The 27,725-nt window shown below is 34.5% G+C and overlaps 2 protein-coding genes across 11 annotated transcripts in view; one reads left to right on the top strand and one right to left on the bottom strand.

The window, feature by feature from the left end:
- UBA6 (ubiquitin like modifier activating enzyme 6) overlaps nucleotides 1–11,411 on the top strand; it is an 82,256-nt gene extending 70,845 nt beyond the window's left edge. Inside the window, exons 27-33 of one of the 2 annotated variants that reach the window (XM_038556197.1) lie at nucleotides 140–211; nucleotides 3,185–3,302; nucleotides 4,673–4,866; nucleotides 5,879–6,006; nucleotides 8,877–8,964; nucleotides 9,122–9,216; nucleotides 11,185–11,411. In XM_038556197.1, the coding sequence (XP_038412125.1) occupies nucleotides 140–211; nucleotides 3,185–3,302; nucleotides 4,673–4,866; nucleotides 5,879–6,006; nucleotides 8,877–8,964; nucleotides 9,122–9,216; nucleotides 11,185–11,320 (831 nt within the window). In that variant the 3' untranslated portion in view covers nucleotides 11,321–11,411. The remainder of the gene's footprint in view (nucleotides 1–139; nucleotides 212–3,184; nucleotides 3,303–4,672; nucleotides 4,867–5,878; nucleotides 6,007–8,876; nucleotides 8,965–9,121; nucleotides 9,217–11,184) is intronic. The other variant, XM_038556198.1, reaches the window with a different exon arrangement.
- Nucleotides 11,412–12,093: 682 nt separating this feature from the next.
- The window catches only part of STAP1 (signal transducing adaptor family member 1), a 57,088-nt gene continuing 41,456 nt past the window's right edge, over nucleotides 12,094–27,725 (bottom strand). For 7 of the 9 annotated variants that reach the window (XM_038556204.1, XM_038556202.1, XM_038556201.1 and 4 more), the window contains one exon: nucleotides 26,022–26,641. In XM_038556204.1, the coding sequence (XP_038412132.1) occupies nucleotides 26,553–26,641 (89 nt within the window). In that variant the 3' untranslated portion in view covers nucleotides 26,022–26,552. Of the gene's footprint in view, nucleotides 12,259–26,021; nucleotides 26,915–27,725 lie in introns of those variants that run through there. The other 2 variants (XM_038556207.1, XM_038556206.1) reach the window with 2 other exon arrangements.

The raw sequence follows: 27,725 nt of genomic DNA, 5'->3' as shown, positions 1-27,725 counted from the left end.
TCACAAATGGATATGGTCTAAATAGTCAGATGATAAATTATTCAAATTTAGTATGATAAAGGATCTCTTTAGGATTTTTTAGCTTTAGAATTCAGAATTTTAAAAAAAATGTTCACAAAATAACTCTTTAAAAAAACAGGACTTATCAGCAGATGCCCTCTTGAATATTCTTTCTGAAGTAAAGATTCAAGAATTCAAACCTTCTAACAAGGTATGTTTGGAAATTTATTCACTCAGCAAATAGTTACTGAACTTTTACTTGTATCAAGTCTCATTCTAAACCTGGAGAATCCCACAATGAACAAAACAAAATTCTTGCTCTTATGAAAGTATAGTCTGTTGGCGGACAGACTATACTTTCCGCTATACTACGGTCTGAGAGGCGGACTATTAAAAAAAAAATGCTATTATTATAATACTGCAATATGGGCATAGTGCTAAGAATTAAAAACAAGGAAAAGAAGTAAAGGGTGATGGAGCTGGTGTCATTTTTTGTGGGCTAAAGGGAAAGCCTCTGATATAGTACCATTTGGGCAGAAGCCTAAAGGAAGTGATAGAGTGAGCCATGCTATTATGTGGTGAAAGAATAATGCACACAAGCAAAACAAGTTCAGAGAAAAGCCCTGAAAGACTTTGAAGGAGGATTCTTCTGAAGGAGAGTATGTAAGAAGAGTGGTAGACAGTGAAATAGGAGAGATACTTGGGGTTATGATAAGTATTTAATGTTTTATTATAAGATAAGAAGCCAGTGAAGTATTTTAAGCAGAGGACACAATCTGGCTTATATTTAAAAGGATGATTCTGGCTGGTGTGTTAAGAATGACTATATAGGGCATGAGAGAGGAAGCATGAAAAACTATTAGGTTATAGGCAAAAGATGATGATGGTTTGAATGAAGTAGTAGGTAAAAGGTAATTTATGATAGCGATTGGAGTCTGGTGTATGTTGTCCTGACAGGGATTGGAATTGGAGAGAAAAAAAGATTATTATTTTCTTAGTTGAAATAAGAAGCATGGATAGCAGCTCCAGGTGAGGAGGAAAAGAAGTTAAAGGAAGTTTGAGCAGAGGGAAAAATAACGTGTGAAAAAACTGCTCAAGGGGATGGGAAAGTCAGTTATTAGAAGTCGTAGTAGAATTTTGAAACAGCATTGAGAATCCATTTAATGTTAATCTACTTAATGTATTATATAAATGTGGCTAGAAAAAAGGCATTTGGATGCCTGAGTGCTGCCATAGAATAGCTGAAAAATTGGATATAACTAGGACTGGAATTTTATAGGGCAAATATGTTGGAAGGAAAGAGATAAGCAGTATATTAATAAAGATGGAATGTGAAATTTAGGCTGGATAAATAGGAAAGTTTGAAAATACTAAGTATTTTTCTTTTTCACATGTTCATTATATGCCTTTTTGTATACACTCTAAAAATCATCTACAAAACAATCTTTTGTTCCCCTTATACTCTAGTAATATTGAAAAATATGGAATAATGATTGCCTCCCTATAAAATTCAAGCAGGAAGTGATGTGTGCAGTCTGCCATTCTGCACTTTTATTTTAGGGAAAAGGAAAATTTGTAGCTGTTTGATTTTATACAAATAAATGGGTGTGCTGAATGAAATGTTCATGACTTACAGCTTATCAAGAATAGAAGAACAGAAAGGTAAACAGAATTCCTATGTAAAGGAGTTTCTAGTTATGAAATGAATAAGTCAAGGGAACAGAAAGCACAGCATAGGGAATATAGTCAATGATACTGTAATAGCATTGTATGGTGACAGATGGTAGTAACACTTGTGATCATCACATAATTATAGAGAAATTGAATCACCTTATTGAAAATGTGAAAGTAACTTAACATTGTCAACTCTGTTCAAATAAATGTTTTTTTAAAAAAAGTAAGTTCCTAACGCATGTTTCTAGTAAACAGAACTGCTAGACAAGCCAAAGAAACATGTATCAATAACTTCACTAATCTTTATTGCTCTTCAGTGTTTTATGCCTTGAATTGCTTCTTTCTCTATCAAAGTTTTGGGGTAATAAATTATCCTGAGCCATTTAGCTACAGTTTTAGTTTTAACATGAATTATGAGCTTTTCACAACTTCCTGAAGCAACTCACACCAAAGCTTCAAAGTCTAGCACTTGTTAAAAGATGCCAAAAATACCAACTAGATATTCTGGAAAACAGAAGTTTCTGTTTCCTTAACTCTTTACTATTTCTTAAATACTTAAAATAATACTTAATCTATAAAAATGTAAGTTGAATGTGCACTGTACAAAAGAAGTAGTATTTTTAATTAGCGATGATGCAGATAGTTTTCTTTGTCTGAAATTGTTAACTTTACTGCCCTTGTGGAATGTTTAATAAGTAATTTCTTAAAGATAAATTACTTAGATGGTGCTGCTCTAAGCATACATCTATATGAAGGAAGACTTATTCTTTCGGAAACAACTTCTTATCAGCAATCAGTAATTATTTAAAGGATGGCAATATTATGTATTTTATGGATTTCTTTGGAGACAGAAAACAGCTCTGCACCAGTTAGAGCTATACAATTTGGTTTGAAGTAGATTTCTCAGAATTGCAGACTCTTGATAAATATTAACTTCATTATACTGTGGAATTTTAAGAGATCTATATAAATACAGATCTTGTAAGCTATTCAGTAAATATTTTAACACGAGATAATTTGTTTTAAATATATTGAATTTCTCTCAGTGAACAAGATAAAGATCACTTTTCTAGGAGTTGACATTCAGTGTAAGGAAATACATAATAAATATGTAAATAACATTACTTAGCAATGGAAGCTGTAAAATGCTCTGGGCCATAATGATTAATATGATTAAACTAGCAGAGGGCCTGGTTGGCTCAGTCGGTTAAGTGACTCTTGATCTTGGCTCAGGTCTTAATTTCATGGTTGTGAGATTGAGCCCTGTATTAGGCTCCATGCCTGATTTAGTGATATCAAAGCCATCATTTTCATATCCTTCAATAACTTCATTTTCCTGGATTTTTCTTATATATTTCAGTTATTTAAAACATTGTACAAAAAATAATGTGATTAAACTAGATAGAGGGAATATCTTCTCTGTGTGACTTATTTGGTAAAAAAGATATGGAAATCAGACTTAAGTACAGGCTATGATAACAATAGTGAATATATGTCCATGTATTTAAAGGTTGTTCAAACAGATGAAACTGCAAGGAAACCAGACCATGTTCCTATTAGCAATGAAGATGAGAGGAATGCTGTTTTCCAACTAGAAAAGGCTATTTCATCTAATAAAGCTACCACAAGTAAGAGGAAATCTTTATAAAATGCTTTGAACTAGAGGGAATTTTTATGATCAATAAACTCTACACCCAAAAGCTTATGGGACTAAATAATAACTATAATAATAACAATGTTAGTTGATTTCACGATCATATGAAAGTCACTGTTCATCTTTAACTGTGACTAAATTCATTATTTGTTACCTTTTGCCCTACCTTCAATTGCTATTCAGAAATGTATTATCTGCTTTATTGTCATTGTTCTAACTGGTGTAGTCCTTGGGATTCTACTGTGTGATTCTTTTTTAATTCATGGCCAAAAAAAAAAAAAAAAAAAAAACAACTCATGGCCAGCATAAAGAGCAAAAAAATGGAGTTTCCATATAGATTAACACAAGCCAGTTTTATCACTTTAAGGATAAAAAGCCATAGACAGATTTCTTCTGGCTTATTAGTCTCCTTAGTTATACATGGGAAATACATCTTGACCTGCATACATCCTTGCTAAATGGTTTTAAACATAAGAAAACCAAAGTTGTATTCCTTAAAAACAAAGCCATTAGCTATGTTTTTAGAACTGCTTACCATGCTTTATTACATAAATCAGCAGTTTCCGGACCTTCAGGATTTTTATGTACAAACCAGTAAAATTCAGGAAATAAGAACCTAGGTTAGCCAACTATTTATTTTGTAAAGAGAATACAGGTATGTTACAATTCTAGGAAAATACCATTTCTTACTTTCTCTTTTTTATAACAGATCAAACTACACCTATCTACAAATGATTTTTTTTCTAAAAATTTTATTTATTCATGAGAGACACGGGGGGGTTGGGGGCGGCGCGGGCAGAGACACAGATGGAGGGAGGGAGAAGCAGGCTCCATGCAGGGAGCCCGACACGGGACTCAATCCTGGGTCTCCAGGATCACGCCCTGAACCAAAGACGGTGCTAAACTGCTGAGCCACCCAGGCTGCCCTACCTACAGAATGATTTTTGAAATCACTAATCTAGAAATATTACAGATACATATTTTTGTTAGACTCACTGACCCTGTACTTAGTTAACAGGGGCAAAATGTTTAGAATAGTATTTATGGAAACAATTTTAGTACAATACCCAATGTTAACTTTATTTGTAAGCCACTTAATAGCAGATGTGATATATGGTTTCTTATTTTCTGTTTTTTAGAAAGATTTTTTTTAATATAGAAATTTCTCTGATTTAGTGATATCACAGCCATCATTTTCATATCCTTCAATAACTTCATCTTTCTGGATTTTTTTCGTGTGTTTTGTAAAGGAATATTTAAGGATAACGAATCCACATTGTTTTTTACCTAATAAAACCTTTACAAATTACTACAAAACTTTATTTTTCTGGTTGTTATGATCAGGTGATCTTCAGATGGCAGTGCTTTCATTTGAGAAAGATGATGAACATAATGGACACATAGATTTCATTACAGCTGCATCAAACCTTCGTGCCAAAATGTATAGCATTGAACCAGCTGACCGTTTTAAGACAAAGCGCATAGCTGGTAAAATTATACCTGCAATAGCAACATCCACTGCTGCAGTTTCTGGCTTGGTGAGTGTATTATTCTTTAAATGGAAATACTTCTTTTTCATTGCCTCTTACCTGTTTTTCCTACTATGCCACACTAGCCAGTCACTCAGAGATCTTAGAGAAGGAGGGATCCATATTGATCTTATAATTTTAAATTTCAAGGTATTTCTGAAAATAAGGTCATCCACATTTTGAAGCTTTATAGATATATAGATATTTTAATATAATAACTAACCTCTGTCAAGATAGAGTATAATTATTATTACAAGCAATAATACTCTTAATCATTCTTGTATTCTCCATACAAAGCACTCTATTTTTCTTGAATAAAGTGAACTGCTCTAATGGTTGGTCTTTGATTGTATTAGATTTTAGTTCTTTGCCTTAAAAAATGTAATTCCTGTTAGTGATTCAGATTTCTTACAGTTTAATCTTTCCTTAATGATTCAGAATCTTTAGGCTCGCCCTAGTTGTTATGCTGTACTATAGTGTTATACTTCAAAGCTATGTAATTATCTGCTCCTGTATTAAAGGATTTTAGAGTATTATATTTCTTGAATTCTCATGTCTTCCACAATAGGAAGATTAAATGATTAAATTAGTCATTTTAATAACTTTGTTCAACCCATATAGAACAGGTGAAAAGTTTGAAAGTATAAGATATGCAAAAAGTGGACAGATTTATAAAAAATTCCTATTATTTCAATCTAGTAGCTGCTTTTACTCTTTACAGAGAAATGCTTGAGAAGAATTTAGGAAAATTAAATAAATGCATTTGTTTATTTAAAGATTTTTATTTATTTATTTATTTATTCATGAGAGACACAGAGAGAGAGGCAGAGACCTAGGCAGAGAGAGAAGCAGGTTTCCCACAGGGAGCTGATGTAGGGCTCGATCCCAGGACCCTGGGATCACAACCTGAGCTAAAGGCAGACACTCAACTGCTGAGCCACCCAGGCATCCCTAAATAAATGCATTTAAAGTCATAAATAGTTTTGGGCTCTATATAATCAGATCACCTTCTTTTATCTAGGTTGCATTGGAGATGATCAAGGTAGCTGGTGACTATCCATTTGAAGCTTACAAAAATTGTTTCCTTAACTTAGCTATTCCAATTATAGTGTTTACAGAGACATCTGAAGTAAAAAGAACTGAAATCAGGTATGCATGAAAGTCTATTTCTCTTCAATAATAAAAAATGAAATAAAATTTTTACCTTCTAAAAGGAAAATATCATAGTTTCACGTCTCCTTTTCTTATGGACATAGTAATCCTTGCTAAGACTAAGTCAAAATCCCATCTTCATGAAGCATTTCTTTTTTTTTTAATTGAGACATAACTGACATGCATTAGATTAGTTTCAGGTGTGCAACCCAATGATTCAACACCTAAATGTATTAAGAAATGATCAGAATAATAAGTCCAGTCAACATCACCATACAGAGTTAAGCATAGTCTTTCCCTTGTGATATTTTAAGATCTGCTCTCTTAGCAACTTTCAACTATACAGCATAGTATTATTAGCTATAGTCACCATGCTGTGTATTATATGCCCATGACTAATTTATCTTAAAGCTGGAAGCTCACACCTTTTGACTCTTTTCACCCATTTTGCTCATACCCCAGTCCCACCTCTGGCAACTACTAATCTGTTGTCTCTATCTCTGAGCTCAGTTTCACATTGGTTTCTTTTTTTTTAAGATTCCGCATCTGAGTGAGATCATAGATATTATTGTCTTTTCTGACTTATTTCACTTAGCATAATGCTAATGTTGTTCCAAATAACAAGATTTCTTTTATTGGGGGTACTGATATGTCTTGGAGTTACTTACTCTCATTTTCTTTGGATAAATACCCAGAAGTGAAATTGCTGGATCATATGGTAATTCTAGTTTTAATATTTTAAGGAACCTCCGTACTGTTGCCAACACTTGGTATTTCTTGTCTTTAGTTTTAGCCATTCTAATAGATGTGAGGTGATAACCTCATTATGGTTTTGATTTGCATTTCCCAGGTGTTTAGTGATGTTGAGCACTTTTTCATACCTGTTTGTATGTCTTCAGGTTCTTTATATATTTTGGTTACTCACTCCTTATCAGATTCATGATTTGCAAGTATTTATTTCCATTCAGTAGGTTGCATTTTCTTTTCTTTTTATTTTTTTTTATTTATTTATTTATTTTTTTTTATTTTTTTTTATTTTTTTTTATTTTTTTTTATTTTTTTTATTTATGATAGTCACAGAGAGAGAGAGAGAGGCAGAGACACAGGCAGAGGGAGAAGCAGGCTCCATGCACCGGGAGCCTGATGTGGGATTCGATCCCGGGTCTCCAGGATCGCGCCCTGGGCCAAAGGCAGGCGCCAAACCGCTGCGCCACCCAGGGATCCCCTTTTCTTTTCTTTTTAATTCAATTTATTACTTCTGGCATAGCAGGTAACATGAGCTTCATGTTTGCATTGTTTTCTCTTGCCCTCCAAGTCCCATGCGGATAATGCAGAACATCCAGGTTGATACTATACATGCAATAGATCTGTTACAGCTAAGGAACACTGAGCTTAAGAATACCCCAATTTTATGCAAAGACTGCTGGCAAATCTGAACACTTATGCCCAGCAGAGAGGCATTATCTTTATTGCCTTGTCCAGGAATCAGATCTGTTCTCTGACCTGAAGAGCGACACTATTTCATCATTCAAGGCTGTTTCCTCTGAAAACATCCCTGAAAGGATATTTCTAGATAAAAGCTATCATAAGACATGTCATGAGTGAAAAATTGCCTCCCAGTAATGAGTATAGAAAGCCTGGATCACTAGTCACTTTACAGAACCAATGGAACATCCCTGGTTTATTTACTTCTAGATTTCTTTTATGTAAGATTATTAATTTGAACAATTAACCACTGTTCATTTTGTCTGCCTTTTCATTTTGTTGATGGTTTTCTTTGCTATGTAGAAGCTTTTTAGTTTGATGTAGTCCCATTTGTCTACTTTTGCTTTTGGTATCAAATGTAAAAAACTTATCACCAAGCCTGATGTCAAGAAGCTTACTTACCACTTTTGTTTTCTTCTAGGAGTTTTATGGTTTCAGATCTTACATGCAGGACTTTCATTCATTTTCAGTTAATTTCTTTTTTAAGATTTTATTTTTAATTAATCTCTACACCCAAAGTGGGGCTCAAACTTAACCCCAAGATGAAGAGTCACATGCTCTTCTGGCTGAGCTAGTCAGGCTCCCCTTGAGTTAATTTTCATATGGTGTAAGATAGTGGTCCAATTTTATTCTTTTGCTTTATGTGAAGCATTCCTGGCTAAACTGCCATAGAACACTCACAACAGTTAATCTACTACATTACTTAGCATTGTACTTTGTTATGGTTTCATCCGTTTTTTCTTAATTCAGATGAGTTAGAAGGCATTATAGTGTCTTACTGATCTATCATAACATTTAGAATCTGGTTCCAGAAACTATGTGACAGAACAAAACAATCCCCCTGGACTTTCATTTTTCACTTTCAAATTGACAACAACCACAAATTTGAAAATATCGGTCTTGGCAAGAGTGGGAACCACTCTCCTCATACATTACTACTGATAAGAGTATAAAATAGTATAACCCATAATAAGAGAAATATAGTGCATTATTTCAAATTTGTAGACACATTTGCACTCATCTCAGATGATATATTTATAAGATATTCATTGTAGCATTGTTTATCATAGCCAAAGATTGGAATAACCCAGCTGTTCAGTAATAGGGGACTGAAACATCCACAGAGAGAAACCCATGTACCTGTTTAAATAGAGAACTCTCTTGCCTAAGAGATACTGATTTATTATGAGACACTGGAAGGATCAACAAGGTACTGATAAAAGTGGCTACCTTGTATGGTATGATAGGGAAATAAGTTATATTTTTCTTTTTCCTTTATGTTATTATGTAGCTAAGTAACAAATTATGAACTTCTGGGGCTTTTTATTATTACTAAAGGGAAAAAATTAAAATTTTTTGTTCTGAATATTTTTCTACAACAGAAATGGAATATCATTTACAATTTGGGACAGATGGACAATACATGGAAAAGAAGACTTCACCCTCTTGGATTTCATAAATGCAGTCAAAGTGAGACACTTATTTACTTATTAGTTCATTAGTTGAAGGTTTTCATAAATATTCAGAAGTTTGTCAAGTGTCTTTTTACTGGTTGTAATATATTGTCACCCAGCCTTTTATATTTGGACATGGCTTTGACTGCCATCTTTTGGGTATTTACTTTTAGGAGAAGTATGGAATTGAACCAACGATGGTGGTACAGGGAGTCAAAATGCTTTATGTTCCTGTAATGCCAGGTCATGCAAAAAGATTAAAGTTAACGTAAGTATTGAACCTCACATCAGAGGATTCACAAGAATTAAAACATAAGGGGAATGCACACTGGAAAATCAAATAGATTTACCTCTGCTAATTTAACTAGATTTTGTTAATATCACTGTCTCCTAAAAATCAGAATCATTGTTGATAGCATCAGTGTTTTAACCCAGGAGCAAGTCAGATGACATGTTAACTTGTATTAAATAAATAAAAATTAGCATAAAAATATTTGTCCTATGCATCTCTGCATAATGGGTGGTTTAACATATGTAAGTTTTAACTATGATTATCAATTAATGAGAGTAATCACTTTTTAATTACTATAATCCAGGCTTATTGATCTATATTTGAAACAGCAAAATTGCTGTTACATAGATAAGGTATTAATTTGCTTTATATTATTTTGTCATTAGGATCCCTGAGTATCTTTTTGATATATTAATAGTATTCCCTGTATACTACCTAGATGAGAATAGAATGTGTGGTCCTGAAGCATATTGATTAGTAGAATTTAAAATTTGTTGTAAGTAATGCCCAATAGTGCTTTATAAGTTGGCCAGTATTTGGAATCTCCAGCATGATATACTTTGTGAATGATATTTTTTATTTATTATATCTTCATTTACCAGATGTTTACTAAGAACATTAAGTACCTATTAAGTGGCTAGAGAAGCTTGGCTTCTGAAAGACCTGAATTCACATCCATGCCCAGCTACTTGTTTTGCCACATTGAGTAGCTTACTGAATGTTTTTGAAACTTAGTTTTCTGTCCACAACTAGGAATGATTGTCCCCATAGCTGTTGATCATTAAAATAGTAGTAAAGACTAGCAGTATAATAGCAACCAAGGGGTAGTCCATAAATGTTACCCCTGTAAATCTTTTGTTAATATACATCTTTATTAAATAGCCTGTGCCCTCAAGGAATTCACAGTCTATTATGAAAAAGAGACATGTTAATCATTAAAATGTAATTGAATAATTAGTATAATAAATATTTTTACAGAATACCTTAGGCACTACTAACTCAATCCTTCACTTTAGGGTAGATTTCATTTGAGCTACCTTTGAAAAGGGTATTAGGCAAAAGCAATAGCTTATGCAAAAGCATTTAGGTAATAAAGAGCATGCATGATCTATTTGGAAAATCAGTATTTTGGAATAACTTAAGGATGAGATGATGAGAATGAACGGTAGAAAGAATGAGAAGTTATAAATGGGACAAACTATCTTTGTAAAATGGCAAGAGCTATTATTGACATTTAAATAGATTACATAGTTCAAAGCCTGATATGAGATAGGTACATGGCATATGATACATAATATTATTAGGCAAGAGAGTAAAATCAGATTTGCGTCCTAAGAGTGTTCTGGCAGCAGAGTAGATTGCAGGTAGGAGAAAGCTGACTCAAAACTAATCCAGTAATCAAAGGAAATACAGATGATAACTTAATTTAAGATAGTATCAGTGATAATCGCTACAATAGGTTTATTTTAGTAAATAAGATATACATGGGATATAAGGTAAAGGTAAAGCTTATGTCTTTCATTGTGATTAGCTTGCATTTGAAGATTTAAATCTAGTTTGCTTTTTACTCTTTACATAGAAATGCTTAAAGAATTTATGATGCCTCCACACTTTATAGGAAATATGAGAATAATTGACTTTTAAAATACATTGCTTACATTTTGGTTTTGGGCGAGAGCGTTGTCTTTTAGCAAATGGTCTGTTTTCTTTATCAATATTAACGGTAGTCCAGACTGATTCACTGTTACATAAATGAATGTCTTGAGTTTAGAGCTTTTAGTAAAGAAAAATTGTAACATATGAAAGCAGATGAATTATTAGACTTTAAAATAAATGTGAAGTCCAGACACACAGGTCCAGATTCTCTGGGCAACATTACATGGGAAATCACTCTTTCATTTTACAGAATTTACCAAATTATTTGTCCTTGATTATTTTTCTTAGAATGCATAAACTTGTGAAACCTTCTACTGAAAAGAAATATGTGGATCTTACTGTGTCATTTGCTCCAGACACGGATGGAGATGAAGATCTGCCTGGACCTCCAGTAAGATACTATTTTAGTCATGACACTGATTAACGGAAGTTGTCTTAAATTTTCTCCAGGACTACTTGATTTTGGAAAGATTGCACTTAATTCAGGAATGAAAAAAAATCAATTCATAATACTATGAATTTCTCTTTGATGAAGCCTTAATTTAAGGGAAACATCAGTAGAAAACTACAGTGAAGAATTTTAAAGCATTTTGGAACATAATATACACTTGTCTAGTGCTTCATATGTGGATATGATCACAAGCAATTTTGAACTGGAATGATGTTTTATAATGCTTACAAAAAATTTGTGTATTAACCTCTGTGGATGAAAAGAAGGAAAAAAAATATTCGTCACCAGAAGAGATAAAAGATCAAAAAATTGAAAATAACAGTTGCAACCATTCAAACAGTTTAATCTTTATTTTGTGAATTTTTTTTTTTGTTGTTTACTATTCGAGACCCAGTTTTCCGATACAAAAGTGTTTGGCACCCTGCACCTCTTATAGTTAGGCTTTTGAGTTTAATACCAGGGGGAAGAGGGAGATGGTAGCAGTGGATGAAGAGTAGCCATTTTAAATTATATAGTTACAGTTTAATGTCCTGGTAATTTAACCGGAGTTTGTTAATATCACTGTCTCCCCAAAATTAGGATCTGTATTAATAATAGCGTCACTGTTATAACCCATGAGCAGTAGATCAGATGACACATGTTAACTTGTATTAAATGTTAACAGTATTATATGAACTCTGACAACCCTCTTAGAGGATCCATGAATGTGAACAGATAAATGTGGCTAATCATTGGATTCTTCAATATGCCTTCTAACGTGGCTATTTTATTTATTTGGAGCTCTAAACATGATTGTCATAGTATATAAGACTGAAAGGTTTTGTAAAGGGAGTGTCCTTAGAAGTAGATGAAAACTAGAAATTAAAAAAAATCATTACTAGTCGAGTCTTGACTTTTTTTCTTCCAGCAACCTATTGGACAGAAAAAAAAATATTTTATTTTAAGGGAAACATATATTTTATCCTGCATTCCCAGAAAGGGAGTTGACAAAGATAAAAATTTATTTTTTTAGGTCTTTAATGGTAGAAACTCTGTTTTCCGATAGGAGATATTGCAGTAAATTTGTATAAATGTTTTCATTAAAATGATGTAAAATGTACTCAACACTGTAAACTTGGTAAAAGCAGCAAGTGTTTCTTCAAGGCTGTCATGCATTCTAAAGCAATTGGCATTTTGTAACCACAGGAAGTCAGTTCTCTAGCTGCTTTTCATCTGATCCCCTGTCCAGGCTACTAATAGATTTTGATAAACTCGACTAGAGTCACATCAGTATTACTCCCATTTGGTATCTTTATATACTCTCTGCTTAACTTTCCTTTTATTTATAAATAGTTGAAATTACTTTGTCAACCAGCTGTATTATTTCATTCTTTTGTAAAAGTATCAGCCAATTGGGAAAATATATTCGGAGTGGAATGTGAATTTGTATGAATAAAAGGATATTCTGCATTGGAGGCAAGGATAGGTGGATGGGATGAGTTTAAAGGAAATGGATACCCTTGATATAAGTAATTTTTCTTCAAGAATAATGTTTAAAATTCCTTAAAATTGAATTCAGGAACATCAAAGTCAATGGCTTAGAACTCTTGGCTAGCAATAATAAAAGGACTTTTCTATAAGAAGCCTTTTCCCCATTTTCACTCTGCTTTTATGATAGTAACTGATGTTTTTCAGGGAGTCTTTCAGTAATCCTCAACTGTGATCTGATGGCTTACTCTTATTTAAATCTCCACATCTCTTCAGAAGTAAATTTGGAACCCTGCTATCAGTTCTTATTTATAGTAATCAGTGCTTTAATAGATATAAACAAAACCAACATGGATTAAGTTCATTTTGTGATTAAGCCTGAAACATATTTTTAAACCATTTGTTTTCTTTTTTTTTTTTTTTTTTTTAAGATTTTATTTATTTATTAATGAGAGAAAGACAGAGACACAGGCAGAGGGAGAAGCAGGCTCCATGCAGGGAGCCCAACATGGGACTCGATCCCAGGTCTCCAGGATGAGGCCCTGGGCTGAAGGTAGCTTTAAACCGCTGAGCCACCCAGGCTGCCCAAGCCTGAAAGATTTTATCATTGCTTTTTCTTTTCCTGTAGGTAATGGTTATTACCATTAATTTCTATTTAGTTCTAAGCTGGAAAGCCAGGGTGTGAAGTTAATGACATTTTTTGTCATTATCTGTTTTATTTCTGTACCACGAGATCACTTTTGGTGATTAAAATACCAGGTATAAAAATTATTTGATTTTGTATGGTACCACTGAGTGATTTTTTTTTACTACTAAAAATAAATTAAGAAATTTGACAGTATCTTTGTAAATCCTATTCCATGGTTGACTCCAGAGATTTCCAATTTTGCTAATCATTTTCTGAGTAACATTGCTTTGGTATTTCCTAATTTTCAAGTTTGCAGTCATGAAGATATAATAGTCGCTGTGTGTAGAGGAACATTACTTCAAAGTACTTTTGGCTCCTGGAGATTCTGTTAAAACAGTTGAGAAAATAGTGACTGTAAAACCTAAAAGGTCTGGTAAATATCTCACTGTTGGTTGGGGATATCTAAAGTATATTCCTTTAAAAAAAAAAAAAAAGATTTTTATTTTATTTTTAGTAGACTTCACGCCCAATGTCAGGCTTAAACTCATATATAACCCTAAGGCCAAAGAGTCACCTGCTCTACTGACTGAGCCAACCAGGCACCTTTATAAAGTATATTCCTTTTTGGAGTTCAAAACTTATTTGATACTCATCAGTAATTCCTCTAAATTTTCCCAAAGCTAGAACTTAGAAATAGATGTTTATCTTTGTTTTTATTTTTTTGTCAATTATAACACCCCCTGTTTAGAGTCCACTGTTTTATAATTTATAATTAGTAAAATGAAGACAGAAAATTGTTCTCCTGAGATCTTAAGGAAAAATCTTTTGACCTAATAATTTAAAACTATAATGAACAGTTAAATTACAAAAATTCATTGTAATTGTAAATAAGAAATCTTTTTGTATGCAGTCAGTAAGTATGGATTTAACTATTTTACTTTCAACAATTTCAAAACATAAATCAGGAAGTTGAAATCTTGGGGATCAGAGTAAGGAATAGGTAATTTTCAGTGTTCATTTTTCTCTTGCCATTTCTTAGCTTTGTTTTTTAAGTTCAGAAATATATATTCAAATATATATATATATATATACACACATATACACACACACACAAGAGTATATAGAAAATAAATACATAGTTTAAGGATTAATTTTAAAGTAAGGGCTGGTAACTACCTGTCAAATCAGTAGAACATTGGCAGCAGCTCAGAAATGTCCGTTGTAGTCCCTTCTCAGTCACAACCAACTTCCCTACACATATCCTTTGATAATACCACTATGCTACCTTTTGTGATAATTCTTTGTTTCTATTTATAGTGTTAACCACCTATCATGTACTTAAAACAATATAGTTTACTTTTTTATTGTTTTTGAACTTGGTATAAATGGAATCAGACTTTTTTTTTTTTTTTTGTGGTTGCTGCTCTCATCATTCAACATGGGAATCATCCATGTTGCTTATAGCCACACTTTATTCATCATTGTTATGTAGTTTACCTTTGCATTAATACATCACAATTTATTTATTCATTCTATTGACTATGGGATGTTTTTAGTTTGGGGCAATCACAGTTGCTCAGTGAACATTGTATGTATTTCCTAGTGCAGCTAAGGTATATACCTATATACGTAGGAATGGAATTGCTTGCTCTTAGGTATTCACATCTTAAGTTTTATTAGACCATAACAGACCATAACTGCCTTAGCAGTAGAGATATCCTGTATTTGCTTACCCCATTCAATACTGGTATTAACAGAATTTTTTTTTTTAATTTTGCCAACCTGCTGGATTGTACAGTTGTATGTTATTGAAATTTTACTCTGTATTTCCCTAACGACCAGTGAAATTGAGCACCTTTTTCTGAGTTTGTTGGCCACTTTGACTTTCTTTTTTGCAAAGTGTCTTTTCAATTCTTTTGACCATTTTTCTGTTGTATTAGCAGTCTTTTCCCTCATTTATCTATAGAAGATCTTTATAAATCCTGTTTTTAGTTAGCTACATATTTCCAAATATCTTCTCCCACTCTGGCTTGCCTTTCCCTCTCTTCTTCATGATGTTCCTTGCTAAAAAGAATTTCTCAAAGGTTAGATACTAAGAAGTATCAGTCTTTTGTTTTAAGGTTAGTGTATTTCGTGAGTTGCTTAAAACAGTGTTCTCTATCCAAGGTCATGCAGGTACCTCTCTATATATTGTTTTATAAAGGCTTTAGCTTTGCCTTTCACGTTTTCAGTTTTCAATTTATGAGGAATTAATTTTGTGTATGCTGGGTGTGCCTCACCATTTATTGAATTGTGAAACATGTTCTTTTACCAAGTATGTTCTTTTCTGGATTTTTATTTCTCCTTTTCTATCCCTGTGCTAGTAATTTCATCACTGTAGCTGATTTATTGATTTTTCTATTTGGCAGAACAAGTCCTCCGAACTTATATAAAAGTGTCTTGGTTATTCTTAGCCCATTGTATTTTCAGTTCTCAAATTTCTAATTACAAATATGCAAATTCTGTCACTCGTAGCTTCTTCAGCTGTCTTGCTGAATTTTCAATCTTTTATCTACTTGAACATGAAAAGCATGATTATTTCATAGTCTGTGTTCATTCTCAAATCTGGAACTCTCCTGTGGGACTGTTTTTATTTTTCTTTTATTTCAGCTAATCATTATCTTACATCCTGTGTGTATGGTGATCTTTAATTATATGCCAATATTATATTTGAAAAGTTGCTTTTAAAAATAACTTGATGTCCCGCATTGTATTTTCATCCTCCACATAGGCACTTAGCCACTAGTAACTTGACCAATTCCAGAGTCGAGTTTTTATGAGTTACCCATATGACTCCAAGTTGAACTGTAGACCACTATTGCTCTTACTTCCTGTTTACCCTTATTCCTACAGCCTTTCAGAGTTGGCTTCAAAGTGTAGATTATTCTTTTTCTCTGTTTTCTTGCCTTTTAAAAATTTTTTGTACTTTTTTTATTCTACATATGCCAATTACTAATTATTAACCCTCAACTCTAGACACTTTATTGTACTCTAGAACTTTGTAAACTGCATTTCTTTTTTGCCATTTGGCTTTCTTTAGGTTCCACAAATAGGTGGCACTAGGAGGAGGACTGGAATGCTGGAGAATTTTACCTTTGCCATTTGCTTCCTAATATTGTCAGCATCACCTCAACAGTGGCTTTTCTTCCAGTAGTTTCTGATTGGTTCTTAGGCTCTAGTTTTTCTCTGGCACTCTGCAGGGTATCTCTTCTAGGGTTCAGGTTCTAATAATGTCACCCACTTCCCTTTAATAACTGATGTTTTCAATTCTCCCAAAATCTGTTTAGCCAATTCTTTATGTTAAATTCTTCTTTAATATGCATGATACGGTTTTTCTTTTGCTGGGCTATACCCACTTTTTTTTCTCTTCTCTAGTTCAGTGGCTTTTGTCTTTTGATGATTAACCTGTATTATAATATGCACATTCAGATTAAGCCAGACTAAATTTAATGATTATCTTTACATTTTGCTGATTGAAGTTTGCAACCTCCTCCAGCTCTTCTTTGAACCTGAATAAGACTTTATGACTGCCCTGATATAACAAAATGCATCATATGTAACTACAACTTTTGAGGTTAGGTCATAAAAGGCTATAGGTCTTCTACTTCTACTTTCCCCTCTTGGAAAGCCCACCTTTGGATTCCAGACATCATGTCATAAGGAAGCCTAAACTAACCCACATGAAGAAACTGAGGTCCCCAACCCACAGCCAGCATCAGGTGTCCGACATGAGTAAGCAAGTTCAGAGGATTCCAAGCCCAAAGCTTAATGGAGTGGAGACAAGCCATCCTTGCTGTGTCCTACCAAATTCCTGACTCACAGAATCCATAAACATGGATGGTTTATTCTAGTAAGTTTTGGGATTATTTATTAGGCAGTTACTATGTTCTAATAACTGAAACAACTCTCATTCCCAGATTGCTTACTATGATCATGTATTTTATTTCTATTATGCACTTTAATTCAGTAGTTATTTACATAAATGTCTTTTAATATGGCAAGACTATTTTGTCTATGTCGTCAGTGTTTGTATTTACCCATACATATATTTCACCTCCTTTGCTCTTTATTCTTTTTTTGTATCTCAGGCTTACCATCTGAACTAAATTTCTACCTGAAATGTTTTAGAATTTCATAATTCTAAAGTGGTGAGAGTCCACTGGTGGCATACTTACTCATGGTTTCTTTGAAAATATTTTGCCCTCATTCTGCAAAGAGACTTTTGCTGAATGTAAAATTCTAATTTGGGCTTCATTATCTTTCATTGGAGATATTTTTCTTCTGTCTTTGAACTTCCCCTGTTGCTCTTGAGTCAGCATCAGGTGAGTTAAACATTGAAATCTCTTGGGTAGCGCGGGTGGCTCAGCAGTTTAGCGCCGCCTTCAGCCCAGGGTGTGATCCTGGAGACCCGGATCGAGTCCCACGTTGGGTCCCTGCATGGAGCCTGCTTCTCCCTCTGCCTGTGTCTCTGCCCCTCTCTCTCTCTCTTTCTCTCTCTCTCCCTGTCTCATGAATAAATAAATAATATCTTTAAAATAAATAAAGGGAGAAAAAATAAATCGATCTGCCTTCATTTTACGAAGTGTAATTATTATGTATCTGGGTATGGATTTCTTTTATCATTGTTGTTTGGGATTTGTTCAGCTTTCTGAATTCTAGATTTGAGTCTTTTATTACTTCTAAGAAAATCTTGATACTACTCCTTTGCATATTGCCTCTTTCCCCATTCTCTTCTGTGGGGATTCTCATCAAACACCACAGACTCTGCCTTCTATGTTTAAAACGGTCTTTTCTATATTTTCCAGTTGTTCTTGTTTCATCATGCTTTATTCTGCACCATTTCTTCTGACCCATATTCTACTTTGCTTCTCTTCATCTGTTTTTTATGTTACAACCATCCATTTTGTTTTTAATTTTTGTCTGTATTTTTCAGTCCTAGAAGTTCTGTTTGGTTCTTTTTTCTTGTTTTTAATAGCTAGATTACATTTTATAGTTTTCTGTCCCCTGTAGAAATTTTCTAATATCTATTATTTAAACTATAAGGACCATCTTATGGCTTTGTCTGTCATTTTCAGTTACTGTAGTTTCTATTGTTTCTCCCAGCTGACTTTGTTGATGGTCTTTTAAATTTTTTTAAAGATTTTATCTTATTTTAAAGATTTCATTCATGAAAGACACACAGATAGAGACAGAGACATAGGCAGAGGGAGAAGCAGGCTCCATGCAGGAAGCCCGATGTGGGACTCGATCCCGGGACTCCAGGATCACGCCCTGAGCCAAATGCAGACGCTCAACCACTGAGCCATCTCGGCATCCCTAATGGTCTTCTTTTAGACTCTCCGCGTTGGCTAGTTCCTCAACTTTGATTTCTGTGTCCCTGGTCCATTCCTTTTCACTTTATTGCAGTCAACCACATTACCTCATCATCTTCAGGAGTCTGTTTTTTTTAAGCATTGTATATTAAGCACTGTATACTCTTACAGAATGCAAGAGAATTCACCCTTAATATTTTAAGATTTTGCACATTGGAACTCTTCACTCTCTTATTTCTTAACAATATTTGGCCTAACCTCTCAATTGTAAGGCCCTCGAGAATAAGAGATTTGATATAGTTCTTTTATAATCTTTGCATCAGTTACACATTTGATATCAGGAGATTTTTTTTTTAAGATTTTATTTATTCATGAGAGACACAGGCAGAAGGAGAAGCAGGCTCCTTGCAGGGAGCCTGATGTGGGACCCGATCCCAGGACCGTGGGGTTATGCCCTGAGCCAAAGGCAGATGCTCAACCGCTGGGCCACCCAGGCGTCCCTATCACAGGAGATTTTTAAAAAGCAGTTTGCATACTTGGCTATAAATAGCACACTTTATTGTGTGTGATAAAAATGCAGATTTCTGGATCAGTAATCCCCAGAAATTAACTCTCTAGTCTGAGGGAGGCGTAGGATTCTGCATACGTTCCAGCATCCCATATAATTCATTGAACTGGTTTGCTAGGACTACTGTAATGCCACAGACTAAGTGGCTTAAACAACAGAAATTTCGCACACTTCTGGAGGCTAAGCCTGATCAAAGATGTTGATTTTTTTCTGAGGCTTCATGGTCTTGTAGATGGTCATCTTCTCCCTCTGCCTCACATTGTCTTTCTTCTGTGTGTGTGTGTCCTGATTTCCTCTCCTTTTCAAGACACATCTATATAAATTGTTGGAGCTAAGAGGACCTAACTTACTCATTTTTTTCTGATGAGGAAATCAAATAAAACAACCAAATAACTAGAACCAGGAGTACAATATAAGCCATATCTTTTCATTCTTACTTGATTGCACAAGTGATTCTTAAATTTGATGACACCAAAAAACATGGGTTGATTTTAAGCTAGCAAAAAGACAACATCAGGGGAAAACATGGAAATTGATCATTTTTATTTCTGGTAAAAGAAAATGGCCTAGAGTTTTTCCATTAGAAAAGAGCTTCTTCTAGTACATTTCATGTCTCTGGTTTCTAAGTAGATAATTCGAATGATTTATATTTGATAAATATTGGTCAAATCAGATTTGAAACCTCACTGAAACCTAGTGAGGCTTTTTTGGAATTGTGAGAATTTAGGAGAATCTGCTGTGGAAAATTGTATAGAGGGAAATGTATTTAATTGAAGCCTAGGAAAATAAAAACTTCATTTAGAAAGGACCATATATATGTTTCCAGCTTATATCATTGCATAGGAATGTGTATATCTATGAGTTACCCTCACAGCCATATTCTGTAGTTTCCCCATAAATTGGTTTCATTCAAGTAAGATGATGAAATTGTATGCTACAGTGTTTAATTCTGGTATTCAGGTAAGTGACTTGGTAATCAGGATCAGGAAAATAGAGGTGTAATAATTTTCTTTACAAGCAAGATGTTCATTTTTTAAAACAAGTTATCAAGATATATAAAGGTAGTTTTCCTATTTTAATTTCACACAATGTGTAGTTTTTCTCCTATCTTTCCCTTCTTTCTGTGGTGAGTTCTTAGCCTAAAAATTGTGTCTAGAAACACTTAGAGATCCAATATCAAGCCAGAGGGCAGTTCTTTATTTTTTTATGTGAATTGATTTTCCTGTTGTACTTGGAACATTGGTAGTGTGTTTAATAAATGTTAGTTAATTAAATAATGAATATTCACATGCTTTTTTATTTTATTCATGACTTGTGATTTGGCTTCTAATAAATTTTTCTCTAGGGAACATTTTTTTCTTCCTGACTAGCTTAATATCAAGTTACCTACTCTACCATATTTTAAAGTGCTTTTAATTTTGCTTGTTGTTTTTTAGATTTTAAGTAATCTCAACACCCAGTGTAGGATTTGAACTCAGAACCTTGGGATTAAGAGATGCATGCTCTACTGACTGAGCCAGCCAGGCACCCTAAAAGTGACTTTTAGTTTAAACTGTTAATTTATGAAGGTGGGAAAAAATAAACTGAGGAAATATCTTTGACCATTCTGGTTCCAGCATTGCTTTTCCTTTTGATGTCAGAGAAAAAGTTGAATGCTGACATGGGTTACCATCAAAGATCAAAGAAAAAGAGGATCCCTGGGTGGCTCAGTGGGTTAGCGCCTGCCTTTGGCCCAGGACATGATCCTGGAGACCTAGGATCAAGTCCCACATCAGGCTCCCTGCATGGAGCCTGCTTCTCCCTCTGCCTGTGTCTCTGCCTCTCTCTCTCTCTGTGTCTCTCATGAATAAATAAAATCTTTTTTAAAAATCTAAGAAAAAACTTATTTTCTTTTTGTTAGTATGTTTTTGGAAACACTTTAATTTTCTCTAAGTCTCCAGATTTTAACCCTTAGTTGCTCTACAACTCCCATTTCCTAACTTGAGGCAAATTAAAGCTAAGGGCTCCCGCATCCCCACTGTGCCTCAGTCCTGTGATTTCAAACTGCTTAAACAATTTAACGGTTTCCAAACTTTCCTTGAGGCTTAAGCACTTTGTCAAGAAGGGTTTTGGTCTTTTTATAATTGGTTTAAGTCCTTTCTCCACTCTCATTTACTCTTCCAGTTCACTCTTCCATCATCTTTCTGCTTTTCAAAGAAAATACATTACTCTATAGAAGATAGGCTGATTATTGAAGTCTCTCTCCTTGTGATCATCTAATTCAATCTGTTCATATGCCTCTCCCTTAGTGTTTTAACAAGGGAATCTGAAATGCAGGATTGGTTGAGTTATTTGTTTCTGATTACAAAGCAAACTGAACCAATTCAGCCACCAGAGCAATAGTGATCTGGTTGACTCTAATAGCATTGACGTTTTACATGAACAGCCCATTTTTGGTTATTTCTTTCCATTCTTAATTTTTTTTCTCTTCTGGCCCTGCTCTGAGGATGGCTCGGACTCAAGGTGCTGCACTGTAGCAATAGAGGGCAGCACAAGCACCTAACACCCCCCAAAGAAAGCTCATCCTGGCCAGAGAACCTAGGAAAAGTGGACCCTGTGGACTGAAGAATAGGTGGACAGGGTGGGTGGGGTTTCCAGGGAGAAGGGTTGGAATTCTTGTTAGTTTTTTTTTTTTTAAGATTTTATTTATTTATCAAGACGTGACCCCGGATACCCAGGTTCGAGTCCCACATCAGGCTCCTTGCATGCTGCCTGCTTCTCTGCCTGTGTCTCTGCCTCTCTCTCTCTATCTCTCTCTCTGTCTCATGAATAAATAAAATCTTTGAAAAAAGAAAAAAGCCCCATCTTTATCTAGAAGACCAGGAAAAAGGAACTTTGGTAGCTGGAAAGTGGAAAAAACTTCCTGAAGAGGTGAGAGAACTGAAAAAGCATCCCCTAGTTCTGATGAAGTGAACATAAGTTCCACATTCACCCCTAAACTGTGCATGCACAGAACATGCAAAACATATAATGAGGGCTTTGAGAAGTAAAAACTACTGAACTATATAACACATATAGTTTATGTAGTTTATTATATATGTGTAAGTTTATAAACTAAAGTATAAAAACTGCCTACTTCCCAGGCCAATGCCCACTATATACATGCATGAAACAGACCCAAACCAACATAACAAAGGCTTGAAAACTGAACTGATGCAGGAACTTCTTCCCACCAAAAATAAGATAGAACTGCTTCAGTCTAATCCGTCTGTTCAGGATGATTGTCTGCTTTAAAAAAACAAACAAAAAACCTAGGGGCACCTGGGTGACTCCAACTCTTGATTTCGCTCAGGTCATGATCTCAGGATCCTGAGATCAAGCCCTGAGTCCGCACCACGCATGAAGCCTGTTTAGATTCTCTCTCCCCTTCTCCTGCCCTTCCCCACCCCAACCCCCTCTCAAAAAAAGAAAAGAAAAATGCAGAAGACCCAGCTAAGGCAGGCCCAAACTCCCGACCTACAGACAGGAAAGGATGGGGCAGGGGGCAAGTGGTGGAGAGAAAGAAAGGAAATGTGAATATCTGTATACAAATATCTGTGGAGATGTGACTCACTGAGGTTTTTTAAAAAGGCTTCAGAAATAAACATGAGTTTGGATTCCAACTTCATTTACTAGTGTTTCTGACTTCACTTCTTTAGTCTTGTGTGAAAACTACTTAGGTGGTGATTTTCTTGATCGTAAAACAAGGATAATAATCATAAGATTATTGGGAGGAATGAAATGAGACAATTCATATAATCATGGCACTTCACATGGTGCCTATCACAGAGTAAGTATACAGTCGTCCAGGCTCTAGTTACTTGCTTTGGTGCTTTCCTGTTTGTGAGAGTGACAGTTTTCCTCTAGGAAGAAGGGAGGGTTTCTTTCTCCTTCCCTAATGTTATGCTTATTCATTCATTTATGTATTCCCCCAATATCCATCAGCTTCCACTCTGTGCCAGGCCCTATACCAGTTCCTTAAAAGACATTACCAAAATCCACTCAAGAAAAAATGGATAATCTGAATTGTCCTACATCTATTAAAGAAATTGAATTCATAGTTAAAAACCTTCAGCAAAGAAATCTTCAGGCCCATATGGCTCATTGGGTATATCCTACCAAATATTGAAGTAAGAAAAAATACCAACTCCACACATATTTTCCAGACCACAGAGAAAGGCTGCCTAGCTAATTTTTTTATGGCAGCATTACACCAATACGAAAAATAGACAAAATAGAAGGGAACTTTCTCAGTCTGGTAAATCATCTTTTAAAACCTATAGGCAACGTTATACTTACTAGAGAAAGGTGGATGTTTTGTCCTTGAAAACAAAGCAAGATATAAGGATTCCAATCAAATCATTTCTATTTATCATTGTTCTGGACATTGCAGCCAGTGCAATAATACACAGAAAATAAAACGTATCCAGATTGGAAAGCATTAAAGCTGTCTCTATTTATAGCTGGCATGATGTCTGCATAAAAAGTTAAAAGGAAAAAAAAAATTAAAAAAAAAAAAAGGTTAAAAGGAATCTAGTGCTGCCTTGGAGACTCAATCGGTTGAGCACCGACTCTTGGTTTGAGTTCAGGTCATGGTCTCAGGGTCCCAGATCAAGCCCTATATCAGGTTCCATGCTCAGCACAGAGTCTGCTTGAGATTCGCTCCCTCTCCTCTGCCCCTGCTCTGGCTCCCTCACACTCTCTCTAAATAAAAAAAATTAAAATTAAAAAAAAAAAACTTTAGTAATGAATGGAAATGTAGCAAATGAAATCTTAGAATTCCAAGATCAGTAAACAAAAAAATATATTTCTATATATTACCAGTAAATAATTGGAATCAAAAATGTTAAAAACAGTATAGTTTGGGGATCCCTGGGTGGCTCAGCAGTTTAGCGCCTGCCTTTGGCCCAGGGCGTGATTCTGGAGTCCCGGGATCAAGTCCCGCGTCCGGCTCCCGGCATGAAGCCTGCTTCTCCCTCTGCCTGTGTCTCTGCCTCTCTCTCTATCATGAATTAAAAAAAAAAAAAAAAAAAAAAAAAAAGTATCGTTTACAATAGCACCAATAGCACCAAGAAATTAAATAGGTATTAATCTAACAAAATATGTGCAGGCAGGATCAGTATGCTAAAAACCATAAAGAACTCTAAAAGAAATCAAAGATAACCTAAATAGCTGGAGGGATATATTATTTCCCAGTTAGAAGAAAATAATGTCAAGATCTCAGTTTTCCCTGACCTCATCTAATGCTTCAAATTCCAAAACTCTGGAGGATTTTTCTGTAAGTATGTTGATTCTAAGACTTATGCTGAAAGGCAGAGAACTAGATTGGTCCAAACAATTTTGAAAGGAACAAAGTTGGATTCATATCTTCTGATTTCAAGAACTACTGTAAAGCTACAGTAATCAAGATAGCATGGTATTGGCAAAAGGATAAGAACATATATCAATGGAAATTTATCCACAAAAATATGGTCAGTTGATTTTTTACAAAGGTACGAAAGCTATTGAATGAAAAGATTATCTTTTTTTAAGTAACTGCTCAATTACATACCTAAATGCAAATAAAATCAATTTTCCCATTAAAATTAATTTTAAATGGCTCACAGACAATGTGAAACAAAACTATGACACTTCTAGAAGAAAACATAGGGAGAAAAATCTTTGTGATCTTAGGCAAAGAGTTCTCAGATACAACACCAAAAGTATCTATATACAGAAGCAAAAACATCATTTGTACTTCATTAAAATCTAAAACATGCTTTGCAAAAGGCACTGTTAATGAAAAACAATATTTGCAAATTATATCTGACAAATGACATATTCAAAATATGCACTGAATTATCAAAATTCAACCATAAGAAAACAAAACCCCAACAAAAATGTGGGCAAAAATAGATATTTTACCAAATAAGGTATGTGAATATCAAATAGCGCATGAGAAGATGCTCAATGTAATTAACCATTAGGGAAATACATTTTAAAACCAGAGGGAGGACACCTGAGTGGCTCAGTGGTTGAGCGTCTTGCCTTCAGCTCTGATTGTGATCCCCAGAATCTGGGATCGAGTCCTGCATCAGGCTCCCCATGGGGAGCCTGCTTCTCCCTCTATCTATGTCTCTGCCTCTCTGTGTTTCTTATGAATAAATAAAATATTTTAAAAATAAAACCACAGAGATACCACTACACACTTAATAGAGTTACTTTTTTGTTTGTTTGTTTGTTTTTAATGACAATACCAGTGGGCTGTGTGGCTGGCTCAGTTGCTGGAGCATGCAACTCTTGATATCAGGGTCATGAGTTTAAGCCCTATGTGTGGTGTAGAGTTTACTCAAAGTTTTTAAAAAATGTTTTCATAATAATACCAAGTGCTGGTAAGGATGCAACTACAAACTCTAACATCAATGGCAGATATGCAAAAAGAACTTGTGAAAAGTTTAGCAGTTTGTTACAAAGTTAAATGTACTCTTTCCATATAACCCAATAATCTCATTCCTAGATATTTTACCCAAGTGAAATGAAGGCTTATGTTTACATCTGCATATGAATCTGTATATGAATATTTATATAGTCTAGTAATAATTGCCAAAAACTGGAAACAACCCTAATACATTTTAATTGTTGAGTGGATAAACAAACTAGTTCTTCCATAGAGTGAAATACTATTCAGCAATAAAGAACAAGCTAGTAATACAACACTTGTGTGAATCTAGACAATATGAAGAATGAATGTAATCAGCCTCAAAAGTTTTCCATACTGTGATTCCATTGATATGACATTTTGGAAAATGCAAAACCATAGGAAAGGAAAACAGATCAGTAGTTGCCAGGGATTGTGGGTGAGAAGGGTTAACTATAAAGAAAGAACATTAGGGCATTTTTTTAAGTGATGAAACTTTCTGTATCTTGATTCTGCTGGTGGTTGTCAAAACTCATTAGACTGTATACCAAAACAGGTGAAGTTTATTACATGCAGGTTAAATTTTTTTAAAAAAGAAGTATAGCTGTGTACATAAGACACATCACACTTCAATATTTTTATTCAATTCACAGCTTCTCCTTTACCAGAAGCTCCAACAGGGCCATACGTGATCCTTAACACTGAGAATTTCTAGCCCAAGGACTTGAGGTTTCCTTCTCCTCTTAACAGCTCTGAGATATGTGAGAGAGCCTGAGCTAACTCCTCAAGTATTGGAGAGTACGTGAAGAGAGTGGTTCAGCCAGCTCCAGCCGGCTACCAGCAACAGATGTGTGATGAGACCAACCTGAAACATACAGCACCAGTCAGGACACCAGCTGGTTACCGTTGTGTTAGTGACAAGTGAGACTAGCAGAAGAACTGCCCAACTGAATACAATCCAAATTGTCAATGCACAGAATTGTGAGCAAATACAATGGTGGTTGATTTAACTACCATGTTTTGGGGTGGTTTGTCCCACAGAATTAGATAACTAACATGAAACAAATTATATCAGATTCACTGCCACCCTAAACATTTTTTTTTAATTTTAGAGATGTTGCAGGAAATCCTTTGGTCTCTGAAAAAAAAAAATCAATAATTACTTTTTACATTAATGATTATATTAATAGTAGATTTCTATAAATGGTGTTTTCCTGCATTACGCCTGCATAATATATTATTCTGGGGATATTCATAGTGATATATGTTCAGCCTTCGTAGTTATATTTTAAGAGAGGTGTTCAGAAATTAGTATACAGGAAAGGTCAAAGATGTGATAAAAGGGCTGAAGGAACCAATAACTTATATAGGACAAAGAGAGACTAAGGGAGGGACATTGTGGCTGCTTTTAAATATTTGATGGGATTTTAAAAATCCTGAGTTGTTTCAAAACCAGAAATTAGATCATATAGAAGTTAAAGAAAGAAATACTTCAGACTCAAGGAAGAATTCTCCAATATGAGCACTGATCAAAGGTGAGGTGTGCTGCCTCAAAAACCAGTGAGGCAACCATCATTAGGAATCTCCAAACAAGCTGAATGGTCACATCTTAGAGACATTTTCTATCCTGAGTTTGCAGGTGATTCCCATATAGATTGAGACACTGTACTAGATGATTTCCCTAAAGTTCTGACTCTAAGTTAATTTATTTGGCATCACAAGATTCATAATATGTTTTCAACATTGGACTTTTAAAGTTGCTGGCTTTTAAAATTTAATCAGACTTTTCAGATATGCCCTGATGCAGGTAAGCCAAACGAAGTTGTTTTTCCTCATAATCTGTAGGAACCGGGACTTATTTTGGTAACTGAGTCCAAACAAACTGGAAATATTTTATCTCTCCTGCCCACAGCTTTTGTCAAATAATCATATGTATCAGGGATTGTTTC

The sequence above is a fragment of the Canis lupus genome, chromosome 13, assembly GCF_011100685.1.
Source record: "Canis lupus familiaris isolate Mischka breed German Shepherd chromosome 13, alternate assembly UU_Cfam_GSD_1.0, whole genome shotgun sequence".
Lineage (NCBI taxonomy): Eukaryota > Metazoa > Chordata > Mammalia > Carnivora > Canidae > Canis > Canis lupus.
This window is presented reverse-complemented; position numbering and strand designations above follow the sequence as displayed.